The 18,960-nt window shown below is 39.8% G+C and overlaps 1 protein-coding gene and 1 long non-coding RNA gene across 5 annotated transcripts in view; one reads left to right on the forward strand and one right to left on the reverse strand.

The window, feature by feature from the left end:
* The window catches only part of LOC114626769, a 10,322-nt gene extending 5,153 nt beyond the window's left edge, over nucleotides 1-5,169 (forward strand). For 2 of the 3 annotated variants that reach the window (XR_003712286.1, XR_003712285.1), the window contains exons 2-3: nucleotides 3,113-3,232; nucleotides 4,528-5,169. This is a non-coding gene — a long non-coding RNA (uncharacterized LOC114626769). Of the gene's footprint in view, nucleotides 1-3,029; nucleotides 3,233-4,527 lie in introns of all 3 variants that reach the window. The other variant, XR_003712284.1, reaches the window with a different exon arrangement.
* Seh1l (SEH1 like nucleoporin) overlaps nucleotides 1-18,960 on the reverse strand; it is a 23,812-nt gene that overhangs the window by 1,673 nt on the left and 3,179 nt on the right. Inside the window, exons 2-9 of one of the 2 annotated variants that reach the window (XM_028774283.1) lie at nucleotides 18,268-18,318; nucleotides 12,684-12,830; nucleotides 11,510-11,721; nucleotides 9,154-9,252; nucleotides 5,376-5,516; nucleotides 4,508-4,665; nucleotides 2,159-2,309; nucleotides 7-610 (exon numbers count right to left, since the gene is read on the reverse strand). In XM_028774283.1, coding sequence (XP_028630116.1) covers nucleotides 598-610; nucleotides 2,159-2,309; nucleotides 4,508-4,665; nucleotides 5,376-5,516; nucleotides 9,154-9,252; nucleotides 11,510-11,721; nucleotides 12,684-12,830; nucleotides 18,268-18,318 — 972 coding nt within the window. In that variant the 3' untranslated portion in view covers nucleotides 7-597. Of the gene's footprint in view, nucleotides 1-6; nucleotides 611-2,158; nucleotides 2,310-4,507; nucleotides 4,666-5,375; nucleotides 5,517-9,153; nucleotides 9,253-11,509; nucleotides 11,722-12,683; nucleotides 12,831-18,267; nucleotides 18,319-18,960 lie in introns of those variants that run through there. The other variant, XM_028774284.1, reaches the window with a different exon arrangement.

The following is an 18,960-nucleotide window of genomic DNA, read 5'->3' on the forward strand; positions in this document are numbered from 1 at the left end:
GTGTGGATAATATCACCTGTAAAGTAGTTGTGTGGATAATATCACCTATAAAGTAGTTGTGTGGATAATATCACCTATAAAGTAGTTGTGTGGATAATATCACCTATAGAGCAATTCTACAAAAGGTAAACACATTACCACTCAAAACAATCTTTATGAAAATATTTATTCGATTTTCAAATTAAAATTATAAAAACTCATCATTTTAGCTTATTGTTTTAGAAAATAAAACACATATTCCTATATTCTCCACATGGAAAAAAATCATATTTTCCCTCCTCCCAACTGCTTATGAGGATAATAGCAATGTTTTCAGTTTTTAAACCCAAGTTAGTCTCCAGAACATCCCAAAAAATTGTTTTGGTGATGATGTGTCAACAAAAAGCCTTTCCATTTATAGTATCAGGAGACTGACTAGTACAAGTTATATACACTGTCACTTTAAAGGCCTTTTGGACTGTGTGTAGTAGTGAACAGGCTGCTGGTGCATCTTGGAAGAGATCAAACACGCTGGGGAAGGGGAAAAGGAGTTGATTTCCATTCCTGTGTGCATGCAACAAGCAGCAAAACAGCAAAGTTACTCCAGCTAGCTTGTACTCAGCTGTGCTTTCTGTTAAAGGACACAACACAAATGGAAAAGGGAGAATGCATCACAGATCTAACATAGATGGTTATGGCACAATAAGAAAACAGATCAAAGCTATTTATGGAAGAAAATAACAGTACTAAAGCTATGACCTAAAACCAGATTTTAAAAATTAACTCTAATATGCTTTCCTTCATAAAATAATTTGTTCTTCTCCGTAACTGGAAACAGTTTCCACAGTTGCAAATACTTAAAACCTCAAAATCAAACAGCAAAATTTCTTTATTAAAAGAACACAGTAGTATCAAAACAATAGAAAATTTAAATCTATGTTCTTCTTCTGCTTAGGATGACAATAGGGTAGCCACAGAGCCATTTTAAGGTGGCACTTTGAAGTTTCCAAACTTCTACTCCAAATTATGCCCAACAACGTATTTTTAAATTTTTATATTACAAATTTACATATTTGAAATTTGAATGAAAAAAACTGACTCTAGATTATGTCAAGTTTTGTTTTAAATGTATGCAGAATAGCCTAAATTTCAAGATCTCACATTTTACCATTTTCTCTTAGTTATTATACACACAAAAGACAAGTCATTTCACTCACTGGTCTCACAAAGCTGTAGTTATGTACTTTATTTAAAATTTCAACGTGAACTGGGCAGTGGTGGCGCACGCCTTTAATCCCAGCACTTGGGAGGCAGAGGCAGGCAGATTTCTTAGTTTGAGGCCAGCCTGGTCTACAGAGTGAGTTCCAGAAGAGCCAGGGCTATACAGAGAAACTCTGTCTCAAAAAAAACAAAAAAACAAACCAAAAAAAAAATTTCAACGTGACCTGATACAAGGCCCACCCAACAGGCACTAAAAAAAAACTCAAGTGTTTATCTAAGAGTCAACCCTAGTAAACCACATCTCCTTTCACTGCTGCAGAAAAGAACAGAATCATAAAGCTAACATTTAGCCGGCCGGTGGTGGCGCACGTCTTTAATCCCAGCACTTGGGAGGCAGAAGCAGGCAGATTTCTGAGTTCGAGAGTTCAAGGCTAGCCTGGTCTACAGAGTGAGTTCCAGGACAGCCAGGGCTACACAGAGAAACCCTGTCTGGAAAAACCAAAAAAAAATAAACAAATAAAATTTAAAAAAAATAATAAAGCTAATATTTTTACTGACCACTGAATTTCAGAATATAATTCAATGGACTTAAAAACTGTCCATACTATAACCAAGTAAGCCACTAAAGACAGACAAGAATGAAATTCCAAGAGTAAGTGTCACAATTATTGGTGAATTACTTTATTCCATCTTAAAATTCACCTTTTAGTATGGCTACCAGGAGCGGCAACTCAGCAATTAAGAGCACTGGCTGCTCTTGCAAAGGACCCAGGTTTGATTCCTAGCACCCACAGGGTGGCTCACATGCATCCAGTTCCAAAACACTTTACTCTTTGGCCTTCCCAAACACTGCACACATTGTGGTGCACAGATATACAAGCAGGCAAAACGCCAATACATGTAAAAAGTGTGTGGGGGCAGGAGGTGAACTTTCTAGTTTTCCCACAGAAGAGCCTACCTGCCAGCAGAAGTTCCATTTAATGAATTTTGAAGATTTGGAATATTTGAGCTCAGTGAAGGATTTGAGTTTCCCAGCTGAGAACTCCCATTTACTGGGCTCCCGTTACCTTTCAAAATACCAGTACATTTCCAATTGTCCATGTAATTAGCTGAAAGAAAAACAGCCAAATGTATTAATATGACTAATATCTATTCATATAAATACATATATCTGTACTCTTCTCCTAAAGCTATAAGAAATGAAACAAGGTATGGGCTACATTTCTAAAAATATTTGTGTATAATGTATGCCTGTAATCCCATGCATGTGCATATGCATGTGTGCACAAACATGCATGTGGAAGCCAGATGTTGATACTGGCTGTCTTCCCCTTGGACTCTCCATCTTAGTTTTTGAGGTAAGGTCTCTCTCTGAACCTAGAGTTCACCGATTTGGCTACACCAGCTGTCCAGGGAGCTACAAAAGCCTTCCGGCTTAAGGCTCCCTTGAGCTAGGATTACAAGTGCACACTGATAGACCTGGGTTTCGCATCGGTGCTGGAGATCTGCACTCAGGTCCTCGTGCTTTCACAGCAAGCTCTTTACCAACTGAGCCATCTCCACAGCTCCAGCAAGCTACATTTACTTCTAGGTTAGCAGTAAGTGCAATTTTTAGATAAAATACATTAAGGTTCTCAAAGAACTACTAATTTAAACCACCCATGTTGACTCATACTTGAGGCAGAAGAATTGGTCTGAGTTTGGGGCCAACCCTTGACTACACAGTGAGTTCCAGACCAGCCTAAGCTACAGAATAAGATCCTATATCAAAAACAATTACTTGTTTAAAAAAACATGAAAGTTTTTACTATCTATTTCCCTTCTTTCAGAGACAATTATCTAATCTCAAAGATAAAGAAGTTAATATCCGGGCTGGGATAATAATTCACTCAGTGAAGTGCTTGACTTGCAGCCATGTGGACCAGTCAGCGACAGAATCCACCAGGTGCCCTTGTGATCCCAGCAACAACAGACTATCAGGGACAGACAAATCCCTGAGGCTCAACAGCTGACCAGCCAGGCTAGCTACTTGGTAAGTTTCCAGGCAAGGAAGGCCTTGTCTCAAACACAAAGGTGAGTCATAACTGAAGAACAATACCCAAGGGGGTCCTTTCACCTCTACAAATACAAGTTAATATCAAAACACAATCTTTTAAAGGAAATAAACCCAAATTCTTTGTCTTTCTTACAATGAATCTAAATAAGGATTGGAATGGTCTTCTTGGCTGTGCTCATTACATGGGCATGTGCTCATTACGTGGGCACTGTGTAGATTATGGTCAGAGATATGTATTGATAAGAAAACCTCTGCACAGCAGTTTAGTGGTTCATCCAACATGGTCTCATTCTTTGAATGCAAAACTAGTCACTGAAGTCAGTAAATCAAAGTTAAAGAGCCTAATGGGAAACAACTAGGCTCTCCTACTTTAAGCTTAGAAACAAAAAAGGACAGCGAAGTCATTAAAATCAAATTGAGGAAAGGAAAGTCTGGGCTGGGCCTACAGAACACACCATAATACTAAACAAGGGAGGCCATCAAGGCTTATCCAAACTGCATTTTATGAAGCAAGAACTGCTCAGGGCAAATGACCCACTGCAGTTCTATAGCTGATAATCAGAATAGAGTCAACCACGGTGATGCTACAGACATCAAAGGCAGTGTCAACTGATTAGACCAAGTTCCCTCAGTGTGGCACAAGAAACTCACAATCAGAAAAGATGATGGATTTAAAATCTGAGTGAGTGAGAGAGTGAGACAGACAGAGACAGAAAGCATGCATGCGTTGGGTGCATGTGTGCCACAGCACTCTTATAGAGGTGAATTTCAGCTCTCAGCTCCTATTTCCACCTTGTTTAATTTAAGATAAGGACTTTACTGGTTTCTTTCCCTGTTTACCAGATTAAGGACCCTGAGCTTCTTAGAAGTCGCCTCTCTCTGCTCCAGTTCCCTAAAGGAGCAGGGGACTGCAGACACTCACTCATGTCCTTAGTCATGGGAGGCAAATACTTTTACCAAAGACCAATGGAGGCCTCTCCAGGGTTTAATAAAGCAGTTACCCACATTAGCTTTCCCTAGACACACCCCATGTTCTAATTAGTTTTAAAACTGGCTTTCTTCCACATAGACATAAAGCAATTCAATTGGCCACTAATTTCTATCAACTAGGTAATCTGATATTTCAAAATAGTACAAATATTAGACAATTATTTAAACAATATTAAAACCAATTCTTTAAATACATTTTGGAATTTATACTTAAGTGAAAGGTAAAATAAGGAACAAGTACCCCTCTAGTAAAACCCTTACCTTTCCACAACCTAACACAGCCGTCATCTCCTGAAGATGCTAGTACTGTTCCTGTTATGTTCCAGCTCACCCTCCAGACCTGAGAATTATGATTATCAAACTGAGCCACAATATGGATTTCAAATTTTGTTGGACCACCAGAAGAAGTAAGTTCTTTTCTAAAAAAAGATGAACAACGTCTTCAAAAAGTGTCTTGTGTGTATATACACTCTCATACATAAACACACATTTGAAGAAATACAAATAAATATGCTTACCATATTCTTTCCTAATGTGCACTTATGTGCCCTGCCCACTATCCACTACTCAGCCTTCGAGCTACATAAACATCATTTCATTTGACTTCTCTAAAACCTGGGCTTACTTCACCCCACAGATGATACTCAGTGCCTCTTTTTTTGAAGAAGACACAAATGAAATGAGCACACTGTTCTCTGAAACAAGGTTCAGAATCCAACACATGTAACAATTTTACAAGATAGAGTAGCTAAAAGGAAGCATAGAAACAAGGAACTGAAACAATTCAAATTAAATCCCCACTCCAAAAAGCCACATAAAACATTCCGGAGAGGACTGTCTGCATACTGTGACTTTACTGTTCTCTACAAAGGAAGAAAAACAGAGGGCTGGAGAGATGGCTCAGCGGTTAAGAGCACTGACTGCTCTTCCAGAGGTCCTGAGTTCAAATCCCAGCAACCACATGGCGGCTCACAACCACCCATAATGAGATTTGATGCCCTCTTCTGGTGTGTCTGAAGACAGCTACAGTGTACTCATCAATAAATAAATCTTTAATTAAAAAAAAGAAAAAAAAAAGAAAAGCAGAAGGAAAGAGTACTTTTAAATTCCTCATTTTTCTACAACTCACCTCACAGGTTTTAATGTGAAAATTCTTACATCTTTGGTTGCTATTGCCAGGATATGGAAAGATCTTCCCAAATTTGGAGCAAACGCAATATCATGGACAGGATCCGTGACTGTCATAAGAGTCTCAGCTTTCGCATATTTCCTAATTCAAGGAAAAAGGAATTAAAACTTTCAGAAATAAAACTTAAAAAAATTAGGGCTGGAGAGACCCAGGGGTTAAGAGCACTTGCTGTATCCTGAATACCACAGTTGGTGCTCAGCACCTACTTCAGGTGTTCACACCTGCCTGTAACTCCAATTTCAAGGGATCTAAATGTTCCTCTCTGGCCTCTGCAGGTATCGGCACATAGGTGGCATATATACACTCATGCAGACATATGTACATGAACAAACATAAATCATTAAAATAAAAAGTTTGAGCCAAGCTTGGTGACATACTACCTTAAGTCCAGCACTGTGGAGATAGAGGCAGGAAAATCTTCTGTGAGCTCCAGGCCAGCCAGGACTATGTATGGAGACCCTCGTTTCAAAATAAATGAATAACTTACTTACTTTTTGTTTTTCGAGACAGGGTTTCTCTGTGTAGCCCTGGCTGTCCTGGAACTCACTCTGTAGACCAGGCTGGATTCAAACTCAGAAATCCACCTGCCTCTGACTCCCAAGTGCTGGGATCAAAGGTGTGTGCCACCACCGCCCAGCAACTAATGTTTTTTAAATGTCAAAAACATGAAAAAGTTCATCGACATATCTCAATGTTTTTCATACTCCTCTCAGCAAATGTTTGCCTTTTGGGGGGACACTCAATAGTGACCCCCAAATGACTAACTACTAGGCCCAAACTGAAGCCTACAAATGTAACCCCATTCCAAAAAGAAAATGTTTATTTATCTATTCCTTATTTTCACTAGGGTAAGACTGACCCTAAAGTTCAATGCCCTTAGATAAGACAAAACAGAATAAATGGCAGTGGTAGCCCACACTTTTAATCCCAGCATTAGGGTGGCAGTGGTAGGTGGATCTCCGAGTTTGAGGACAGCCTAGTCTACAGAATTAAGTTCCCAGGACAGCCAGGGTTACGCAGAGAAAATGTTTCTAAGAAAAAACAGACTGAAAACCACAAAGCAGGGAAGGCGGCTAGAGTGGCTGCCACAGCCCAGGAGCCTGGCCTCCAAAGCTGGAGGAGCCAGCAAAGACTGCCTAAGAGCTCAGCCAAACCAACAACTGGATTTCAGATCTCTGGCCTCCACTGACAGATCACCAGTCCTGTCCATAAAAACAAAAAAAAAGTTCCACTGGACTAGCCCAAGAACCAAAATAAGGTCCAGTCTGCTCCTTTACAATTCAAGCATATCAGCTGGGAGGTGGTGGCACACGCCTTTAATCCCAGCACTTGGGAGGCAGAGGCAGGTGGATTTCTGAGTTTGAGGCCAGCCTGGTCTACAGAGTGAGTTCCAGGACAGCCAGGGCTACACAGAGAAACTCTGTCTCGAGAAAAAAAAAAAAAATTCAAGCATATCTTAAAATACTTAATCAAAACTTAGCTAAAATAAAGTCTGGGTTTGGGCTGAAGAGATGGCTCAGCAGTTAAGAAAAGCAGTTAAGCTGCTTTTCCAGAGGTCATGAGTTCAATTCCCAGCAACTACATGGCGACTCAAAACCATCTGTAATGGGGTCTAGTGCCCTTTTCTGATATGTCTGAAGACAGTAACAGTGTACTCATATACATAAAATAAATAAAATCTTAACACCTACATACATATAAAAATAAAAGAAAGCTGGGCAGTGGTGGCGCACGGGAGGCAAAGGCAGGTAGACTTCTGAGTTCGAGGCCAGCCTGGTCTACAGAGTGAATTCCAGGACAGCCAGGGCTACACAGAGAAACCCTGTCTTGAAAAACAAAACAAAACAGATAGATAGATAGATAGATAGATAGATAGATAGATAGATAGATAGATAGATAGAAGAAACATTTTAAAAGAGTCTAACATGCCTTTAATCCCAAAACTCCATAGGGAGGAAGAACCGTATGAATTCAGCCTAGTCTATATAGTGAATTCTAGGTCAATAAAGGCCACACACACACTGCAAGTCTGTCTCAGGCAGGAAGGAGGGAAGGAAGGGGGAGCTGGCTGATGGCATACACTTGTGACATCAGCATTTAGAAAGTAGACAAGAAAGATCATTGAGTTCCTGGCCAGCCTGTGCTGTTAGTGTCAAAACTTTTTTTTTTTCTTTTAGTTTTTTGAGACAGGATTTCTCTGTGTAGTCCTGGCTCTCCTGGAACTCACTCTGTAGACCAGGCTGGCCTCCAACCCAGAAATCCACCTGCCTCTGCATCCTAAGTGCTGGGATTAAAGGCATCCGCTACCACTGCCCAGCTAGTGTCAAAACTTTTTACCCTGCTTTTGTGTTCAGACTTCCTAAGCATGAGATAAATGCATCATATACCTGCATTACCTTGCTATCTTCCCCTTTCTCATTGTCCCTACTTTTTGCCAAAGCCACTGTCATCTCTCAACTAGATGGCTTTAACAACCACTCATGCTCCCTTCTAAAATACTGATCACACCTATGAAGAGCTAGCTAAACTACTACCGTCTGGCTCTGTACTCAAATCCACATGACTAGTAAGACGACAGACACTACAGCAGTGACAGGCTCCTGCGCTGCCTGTCTTCACATCCCATCTTCCTGTTCTGTTACAAGCGGAGGGCTGACGAGGTCTTGTTCCCATCTTATTGGATCCAGTCTTATTCACGTGGAAGGCTTTCTGCCTCTGTCTAGCTAACTTCTACTCACCCTGCAGGTTCTAGTCTAAGTTACCATTCCTGACCTAATCCTCAAACCAGGTTTCCCGGGGTAGAAAACTCTCAGCATGCTGATTCTTTTAGTTCAGAAAGTCTGTCCCACTCCTTAGTGTTATGTTCCACTTTCTCAACGAGGTGATCCACGTTGAGATACCAGTTACTGTCTCTTCTTCAGTTTCCTCTTCACAAACTGGGTGCATCCCTTAAGCACCAACTACTCAAAAGGCTGAAGTGGGCAAATGGAATGAACTCTCCTTCAAGACCAACCAGAGTAACATGAGACTGTCTCAAAAAGCTAGAGAGGCAGCTGTGAGTGGAGAGCACTCTTGCCCCTGCAATAGGCCTGGTCTTTATTCCCAGCACCCACACCCATCCACAACTCCCAACCCAACCCATTCCAGAGGATCCGATGCCCCCACTTAAGACATGGGACTAGGCATGCACATGGCACACACACAGAAATAACGCAGGCAAAAGACTCAGAAAATAAATCTTTTTTAAAAAAGCAAAAAACAGGGTAGGCTTGGGAGGCAGAGGCAGGCAGATTTCTGAGTTCGAGGCCAGCCTGGTCTACAGAGTGAGTTCCAGGACAGCCAGAACTACACAGAGAAACCCTGTCTCAAAAAAACAAACAAACAAACAAAAAAAAAAAAAAAAAACAGGCTAGGCTGTGGTGGCACACACCATGAATTCCAACACTCAGGAGGCAGAGGCAGGTAGATCTTTGAGGCAGGTAGATCTCTGTGAGTTCAAGGTCAGCCTGATCTACAGAGGGAGCTCCATGACAGCCAGGGCTACAGAGAAACTCTATCTTGGGGGGAGGGGAGGAGGAGGACACACTAACTACAAATGAAAGCATAGCACAGAACTTGGTATCTCTCAGGAAACCAGTAACAATGAAACATGTATAATGTAGATAATAAAGGACAATCATTTAAGCCGTAAACACAATTCTGAACAAGCAGTACTGACCTGGTATTTTCATTGTATTCAAAAATCTGAACCTTGGCCATTGAATTTGGACTGCTGTCATCACTTCCCACAGCAATCATGGGGGGATGAGCACGAGAGCTAGAAAGGAAGGGAAACACTTACGTAATGCAACAAACTGCTGGAGTAACAGGATTTAAGAACTGGACTCACGGGGACAAATAACCTACAAGTCAGCCTGACCTCACCACCACATCTGGATGTCCACCATAGACCTGCCACGCTACATGTGTGTGTGAGAACCTCACACACTGTCCCTCACAACTGCTTCTCAAGGAGCACTTCTAAACAAGGGTGTTCCAACAGTTAACATTGGGGGGAAAAAAAAACCAAATACCTGCCATACCTTAGAGACTTTTCTTACTTCAAAGAGCAACAGGAAAAATGTAGTTCTTTATTATTAAAGTTAACCAAAGCTTTGTTACTAAAGCATCACATAATTAGATCCTTTAATATAATTAGAAAACTAGATAACTATAAAGAGCTATGGCAATAACTAAAGGTACAGAGAGATTATTCTATGTAAACGACAGCTTCATGAGAGAGTATATCAGAGTCAACTATAGACAAAATATCTATATCCATGTTAAATATTTACAGAACCTAAATGTTATATTCATCATTTACTTATAACAATGTAACAGAAATGAACAGAAAAAAGGCTCAACATGAAACAGAAGCAAAATAAGTTCATTCATTCTCCATGTCTCCTCTCCTTTCTCCTCTCCATCTCCCTCAGGTTATCAATATAGAATTTCTCTGTGTAGCCCTGGCTGTCCTGGAACTCACTCTGTAAACCAGGCTGGCCTCAAACTCAGAGATTCACCTGCCTCTGCCTCTGGAGTGCTGGGATTAAAGGCGTGCGCCACCACCACGTGGCTAGTTTTCTCCTTTGTAAGAGAGGAATCATTGGGACTATATAGATGGCTACAAGGTTAAGAGCACTGGCTGTTCTTCCAGAAGACCTGGGTTCGATTCCCAGCACCCACATACATGGTGGCTCACAGTGGTCTGTAACTCCAGTTCCAGGGAATCTAATGCCCTTTCTGACTTTCACAGACACTGCATGATGGCAGTATAAAGAAATACCAATATACATAAAAACTTTCTAAGTTTTTAAAATTTAAGAGAGGATTCACTTAATGTAAGAACTAATAAATCACTAAGTACAGATAAATTTAAAACTTCATTACCAAAATAACAACTATAAAGATTAACACAAATAAAATATATACTAGTCATATTTGGGTATCTATGAGTATAAACAGTTTAGATCTAAGAAAGCAAGAACAATCAGAATAAATCATCTACATATGTAACAGTAGATACCAGAATTAAAACCTAGAATATAAGCTACTGACAGCATTTCCTTTTAGAAAAGGAGAACTTTTGGTTTTGTTTTCTACTCTTCTAGATATTTGCATACTTTCTTACCAAGTGATTAAAATATATAAATAAAAAGCAAACAGGGGAGCTGGAAAGATGTCTCAGCACTTAAGATAACTTATTGCTCCTCCAGAGGACCCAGGCTCAATTCCAAGCACCCACATGGTGATTCACAACAGTCTGCAACAGTTCTAGGGATCCAATACCCACTTCATGCCTCCAAGGACACCAGACACATAGTGTTTCACAGATATACACATAAAATAAGTAATAGCTTTGTTTAAAATCTTTTAAAAGCAGCTACAGCATAGTCATACAGTCATACTCAACATGGAGCATTAAACAGGAATAATGAGGGACAGACATGATGACCAGCATTGGTGAGGATCTTTCCAATTAGTTCATTAATTGTTTAAGGGATTCATTAATTGGATGTTTTAAAATAAAGTATATAATAAAATGTGAAGAAATTCCCACAAATAATTTTTCTGTGAGGAAAATAACCTTGAGGAAAATTGTTTGAGTTCTATACATGACTGAGTATAGTATTTCTTCTTGGGTTGGGTATGTATCTTGTTTTGCACAGATATGTCTCTTAAAAATATTCTAATTTGCCAGACGGTGGTGCGCACGCCTTTAATCCCAGCACTTGGGAGGCAGAGGCAGGCGGATTTCTGAGTTCAAGGCCAGCCTGATCTACAGAGTGAGTTCTAGGACAGCCAGAGCTATACAGACAAACCCTGTCTCAAAAAAAAAAAAAAAAAATCTAATTTATTTTTATATACATATAAAATTTTCCAGAAGTTCTCACCAAACTATTGATAATGATGAATGGGTTCCTCTATTTTATGGAGATAGAAAAGTGGAAACTGTCTTCTAGATAATATTATCTAATTACAAAAAGCATCTGAAATACTAAACCAGAATTTCCAGAGGTTTGATGTGAGCGTACCTGGAAGGGTTCCAAGAAATACAGCTGCAGCACAGCTTACATGAGATCTCATGCTGTAGAGACCACTGGCTGAGATTCATAACATCTGGAGCCTCGTATATTCTTACTATACCATCTGCTGAACAGGTTGCTAACATCAGACCCATATGTTTGGGAGCAAATTTCACATCAGTGACAGATGTTCTGCTGTCCACTAGAGTTGTCCTCTTCACCTGGGGGAAAAAATACAATTCCGTACACAAAAAGAAATGTGATGGATCTGAAGAGCAAATGTTTTAGATTCACAGACAACTCTGCCATTTATTAGGTTTTCATCCTTGCGTAAGAAACTTAAAGTCACTCTTAGTCTCTCATTCCAGTGAAGCACTTTGCATATACAATCTCTTAACAAATTAATGAACACTTATGCCTTTTAGAGAGAAGAAAGTCTGCCTTTTGAAAGCATCATATATTATGTTAGCTATATCTCACTAAACAAGACTTCTCACCAAACCAGAAATGTTAGCACTTTTATACACATAGCTGTCATACAAAGCATGCTGCAAGTAGTAAATCAAACAAAATGGTGTCCTTTAATAGTAAACATAAGGCTTGCAACCTCTCCGGCATCAGTAAAGGAATGGACTGTATCACAGACAATATAAAACACCTGCAGACCAGACACCCTTACAGCAGAACCAGATAAGAGGAAGTTCTCACTGCACACATCCTTTTATGGCTTTGAATTTTATATTGTGTATGTTTATTAAGAAAAATAAATTGAAAGAAAAAATAAAACACTTCATACGATAAACCTCAGTAAAAGTGGTGGAAAGTCTTATAATCTAGTTTAATTCTCTCCTTTAGGGTTGAGAAACATGAGCAGCACACAGGTAAAAATCAACTGATGTCGGCCGACGTAGAATTTAAAGTAGACGAAGGGAAGGGAAGCTTGGAGTGCAGCTCAGTGATAGTGCATGAAGTCCTGAGATCAATCCCAGGCATTGCAAAATGACTACAAACCACAAGGCTAAAACCATATACTAACAACTGTATAAAATCATATACAATTCACAAATATATAAAATCCGGTGCAAAGAGAATCCTCTGGGTTCCTCACTGGAACAATGTGAGCCAAGCCCACGTGAAATCAACAGGAGAGAATATGAAAGAAGGAGCAAGCAACTGATCTTACCCAGTGACTCTGCCCTCGAAGTTTATCGTTTGATTCTCCTACTATTTCTTCCCATACAGCTGCTGTTCGGTCAAAGGAACAGGAAGCCAAAACTTGTCCAAACTCAGGATGGGCCCACGTCACACGCCATACAGATCCACTATGTGTCTGTTTAAAAAGCAAAGCTGTTTTTACTCACTTCCATTTTACTTGCGAAAATAATAGAACATAACTAGTTTTACTTCAGTAAGACAAGAAAGACAGCAATGTAACATTTAAATAAAAAGTTAATTTCTAAAAACTTTGGAAGATTTTATACAGTTGCTAGTATATGGTTTTAGCCTTGTGGTTTGTATTTTGGAAGATATTTAAGATAGTGGACTTCTGGAGGTTTTTTTTTTTTTTAATTTGTTTTCTTTTCCTTTCTTTTCTTTTCCTTTTTTATCATACACGCTTTGTAGATGGCATGAGCCATCATGTGGTTGCTGGGAATTGAACTCCAGACCTCTGGAAGAACAGTCAGTCTTCTTGACTGCTGAGCTATCTCATCAGCCCCTAAAATTGGTACTTTTTAAATGATTTCTTATCCTATGGAATGTGTGCATGTGTGCACACGTTTTCTCAACCTTTCTCACTAAACTTGTAGCTCACTGACTGGGGAGACTTGCTCGCCAGACAGCTCCTGTAGATCCTCTAGTGTCTACCACTCCAGCTCTGGATTACACTCTGGGATTACAAGAACATGCTGCCACCCACACAGATTTTATGTGGTTCCAAACTTGGGTCCTCACAATTGCATAATTTTATTTGATTCAAGAGCAAACATGGAAAGCTGGAGTGACAGCTCAGCAGGTTAGAGTACTGTCTGCTCTTACAGAAGATTTGGGTCCAGTTCTCAGGACCCACATGGTAGCTCTCAAGAATTTGAACTCCATTTCCAGGTGATCAGATGCCTCCTTCTGGCCCCTGAGGGTACTACAAGCTCTTGATGCACATAAAACTCTTAAAATAAAAATAAATAAAATCTTAAACGCTAACAATAAACAGAAAAGTAACAACAAAATGGTTCAATGATTTAAACTGATGTGAAGTCAAACAAGAAACTACTTTAAGGCTAGAGGCATTGGTTGCAAATCTAAGAAGCCCAAACCCTTGTACCCAGAGAAATAAGTGAAATGGTTCAGGATGTATGAGGCTACGTCTCATAGATGCACAGATTTAGGGTGATATAAACTGGTACTTTAACCATGAGTCTGATCTATACCTGGATATCAGCTTCTGACAATGCTGGGAACTACACTGAACCACAGCACCCAATCAGTCAGGATCAACAAAGAATCCAGAGTGTGCTGCTGTACTGATGCAGGATGCTAGGCAAGTTGGATATAGTAAAAACATTTCAACTTACATCATTTCCAACCCAATTTATGTTTATTAGTAAATAACCCCATTGTAAGTCAAGGAATACATCTAAGTTAAAGCTCAGAAGCATTTCATTGTATAAGACACATGAAGTTACTACTGTACACACTCATGCTGTCAAGAAGAAAATGGATTGATGTATTTCAACATCAAAGGAATTTGTTAGATCACTAGATGCTTTGACAATCACTCTACCAATTACATTTAGAAAATCTCACACTTCAAGGTTTACTATTGTTGTTTTAATATGTGTTTTCATATAGCCCAGGGTGGCTTAGAATTCCTTATGTATCTAAGGATGATCCAGAACTTCTGTTCTTCCTGCCTTCACATCCCCAGAGCTGGGTTACAGGTGTGTGCTAGGATTTCAGGCATGTGTCCACACCTGGTTTTTGCACAACTGCCAATCAAATCAGAGTGTTGTGCATGGTAAGACAAGCACTCTACTAACAGAGCTACAACTCCAACGACTCTTCTGTATTTCTAACACTTCCTCTATTTTCAGTAACATAAGACTTCTTAAACCAGGCATGGTGGTGTATGCCTTTAATTCCAGCACTGGAGAAGCAAGCAGGATCCCTGGAGTTTGAGCCAAGCCTATTCTACAAAGTGATTTCCAGAACAGCCAGGGCTATGTAGAGAGATCCTGTCAATATATAAATAAATAAGAAAATAAATAATATAAGAATTGCTTCTGAAACCAGTAACTTCTACAAGATCACAACGTCACAACAAAGGTCCTACTTCTCATCTGTCTAACCTTCTGAGCTTCACCCTCAATTCTGACTTTAAAAAGCTATCAACTAAAGGACACACTGTGTTATATATTTGGTTAACCAAATGTTAGATTCTTGTTTTAACTTAAGAATAAGGTCTGCACAAAGATGTCACCACAATTTTTAAAAAATTTAAATAACTAGGCATGGTGGCATATGCCTTTAATCCAGGCAGGTGCATCTCTGTGAACAAGTCCAGCCTAATCTACATAGCCAGTACTAGGCCAACCAGGGCTATAAAGCAAGATCCTGTCTCAAAAATTAAATTACATACCCAGGCGTGGTGGCAAGTGCTTGCAATTTTAGCAGATGAAAGACAGACACACAAGCAATGCCACAAGCTTAAGGACAGTCTGATTATTTGCATTGCAAGCTCCAGGCTATCTCAAACAGACAATAACAAACTTTTAAATCACCATCCGTTAATCAACACAGAATATTTATTGGATGTTTCTAAATATTCTTTTAAGTCATAGGACAGTACTAAAAAGCGAGACAGGGGCTTCCTTTGCACATGGCATGTTGATATACACTTTAATTCTAGCATTAGGGAAGCTGAGGCAGAAATACTACTGCAAGTTCAAGAATAGCCTGGGCTACAGAGCAAAACCCTGTCTCAAATAAACAAACTGGGGACCTGTGGAATAGCTTAGTCAGTAAAATGTTTGCCATGCAAGCATGAACTTTCTATCTTTGATACAAAGCTGCAAAATGTGTGGGGACTTTCCTCCACCTATTCCTACCACAGACCCAAAGCAAAAATTGGTCAGTTAGTCTAACCTACCATATACTGAAGCTGTGAGCCAGTTATATTTAATTAATTAATTCCAGTATTTTGCTATAATGGCAGAAAACAAACACAAACATTTCTTACACTGAAAAACTAGAATTCAGCAGATGAGTCAATAAACAAAATGTGTTTGGTAATATGGTAATAACACATTATATAAAAAACCAAACACTCTGAGTATGGTGGCACATGTCATTAATGCCAGCACTTGAGAGACAGAGGCAGGTGAATCTCTCTGAGTTTGAGACCAGTCTGGTCAAGGATGAGTTCTAGGACAGTCAGGGCTACACAGTAAGAACCTGTCTAAAGAAAAGATAAAGAAATACATAAAACACAACATGGATGAAACTCAAAAATATGCCACAGGAAACTAGCCAGATACAAAGGCCTATATATAAGCTATTACAGTGTTGTGTGACCCTTCCTAGGGAGAATCCAGTAGAATTCTATCCAACAGATTCTACCCAAATAGGATTCTATCCAAATCTAACTGAGCAGACCAGTGACTTTGCTTGAGTTTCTTACAGGAGTATGAGAGTGGATTAACACAGAAAGATAACTATCACCAAGTCCCCATCAGCCTGGTTGACCACAGAAGCTGACACTGTAGCAAGCCACCTTCAGTCAACCTTCCTACCTTGTCTATATAGGAACACCCAAGACCACAGGCAGCTTCAAAGGAAGGTCAGATGACTCTCTCCCATCTCTTTCTAAGAAAGCTTACTAAGAGCTCTACAGCCTTCTCTATTAGCAAAGAGTCAGCCATCACTGTGCTGTCTACTTATTTCCTTACTGTGACTACAGGGCCAGGGTATTCTGGAAGTCACCAGGGCAACTCAGCTTTGTGATGGCAATAGTCATGTGAGGGTAGGAGAAAATAGCACTGCTACAAACTATGGTCCCATAACAAATACTCAGAAACTGCTTTTGCTAAAAATAATCACAGGTCCACAAGGCAACTAAACAGAGGATGGAAAAACTGGCATCTCCGCCTTAGTCTGGCTAAGTCAAGCTCTTGTTGCTCTACATAGGCATGCTAAATCACTTAAAGGCATCTAGCCCATCCAATCCCCCTTTCAAGGCTGAAACCATGGAAAGAAATCTCTATCCTCAGTGAACCTGTAGTCATGTTGGATTATGAAAAGTACCACCGACACTAAAGGGCAATCAATTATCAGTAAGTACAAGGCTACACCCTATAGCAGAAGTAAGCATTCTGTGAGGACCAGACTAAGGAGGAAAACAGATTGATCCTCAAGCAATGACAGTTATAAGGACCTCTTTAGACCAATTTTTGAAACTAGTGGTAAGATAATGGTTTAAAACTCATGTTAGTACCTGAAAGTCATAGTTGGGATCACTCAGCTACAAACTGTGTGACCTACAAGTGACCCTCCTGCAAGATGTGGCAATAGTGGCAAACATATTGTGGAAGAAATCAACCACTTTCTGACTGACTTGACACTGCTAAAATGGCCAAGAATCTACAACTAGATAGGTCACTTACTACTATTATTCTGACAAAAGATCGTAACAATAAAATGACTCCTAATGACATTCTGCTATGCCCATAGATCAGTGCCTAGCTCAGCCCTCATCAGAGAAGCTTCTTTTTGCAGTCGAGAATTAACAGCCCCAACTGGATAATGTACAAAGTGACAGACTTTGGAGCACTCAGCCCTACATGGGATGTTTTCATCAAAACCCTCCCTTCAAGGCTAGGATCTACAGCGAAGAGAAGGCAGGAAGATTTAAACAGCCGTAAGTGATCGACGACGACGACACCAAGGAAACAGTGTCTTCTAGCACAACAGGAGTGACGCACATACGAACTCAGACACTATGGAGCATACAGAGAGAGGTTCAAGCCAGAAGAGTCCCGGGGCTGAGAGAAAGAACTGGACACAGGGTCCCACCCCTAAACAAGATGCTATCTACAACTGATACCTGTTAGCAATGGAGAAATCTGTTTTCTCCAGAGGAGTCTCACTGCGGTTATCAACCACACCTCAGGCAGGCCCCATCCCCAGGAGCAGTTGGCCAACACAAAGATCTCCATGGTCATTTTATGACATTTCTGCTTTTGCTTTTTTTGGCTTTTTTTTTTTGGGTATTTTTTTTATCTTACAGTCTTTTGCTTAATTTTCATTTTTGTGATTTTGTAGGGGCTTTTATGGATTTTTTGTTTGTTTGTTTTTATTTGAGAAAGAACATAAAGTTGGGTGGACAGTTAGAGGAAGGGAAAAAAACATGAAATATGCTAAAATCCTAGAGGTAGTTATTTCAGAATGATTACTATTTTTCCACTCTTTGGTTTTGTTTTGAGACAGGGTCTCACTCTATATCCAGACTGGCCTCTAACTCATGGTAATCTCCTGCCTCAGCCTACCAAGGCACTGAGATCCCATACATATCTGGCCAGACCCACAAATATTCTTATTATCAAATTTACTATTACTTTAATAGCAAGACAATAATTTAAAAAAAAAAACTAACTATATTTCCAGGGAAAGAACACTATCAGGTTTATCATTTTCTCAAAGCTGAATACCAAATCATTAATACTAAAATAGCAAACATTTCAATTTTCTCAAACCATGTAAAAATAAATACTAACCTTCCAACTAGCTGTACAATGCCAATCTCCACTCTCACTCTTATCCCACACCTGTAAGAAAACAAAGACAAATGAGTGTGGACGCAGAGGACACTCAGCTCCACAAAGGAAGCCCCAGTAAGGAAGCACGCGCGGTCACTGGAGGTCATGCGCAGCACTGAAGCTGAGCTCTAACGGTCAACCATGATCCTCCGCTTCTTCCTCCCAGTGCTGGAGAGATGTCTCAGCAGATAAGAGCACTGGCTGCTCTTCTATAGGACCCAGGTTCAATTCTCAGCACCCTACACCCTCTTCTGACCTCTGGAGGCACTGGAGAGACAGATACATGTGCAAACATTTATCCATTCACATAAAACAATAATAAAATTAAACAAGGTAACATTGATCAGTGGTATGTGAAACAAAGCTAAAGTAAAATGTTCAAAAAAAGATGAAGAAAACCATAGACTACAAAAAAAAGTTCCAACTTAATCTATCAAAAATGTATTAAGAACTGGTACTTACTAAGAAAATGTAGCAGTACTGGGAGAAAATGTAATTCACGAAAAGCTTACATACATACATACATACATACATACATACACATATACACACACACACAAGACATTCAGTGAAGGGGTTAGAAAGATGGCTCAGCAATTAAGAACACTTACTGCTCTTGTAGAGAACTCTGGTTCAGTTCTCACTTACTGC

This window comes from Grammomys surdaster, unplaced genomic scaffold (genome assembly GCF_004785775.1).
Source record: "Grammomys surdaster isolate TR1022 unplaced genomic scaffold, NIH_TR_1.0 239, whole genome shotgun sequence".
NCBI lineage: Eukaryota > Metazoa > Chordata > Mammalia > Rodentia > Muridae > Grammomys > Grammomys surdaster.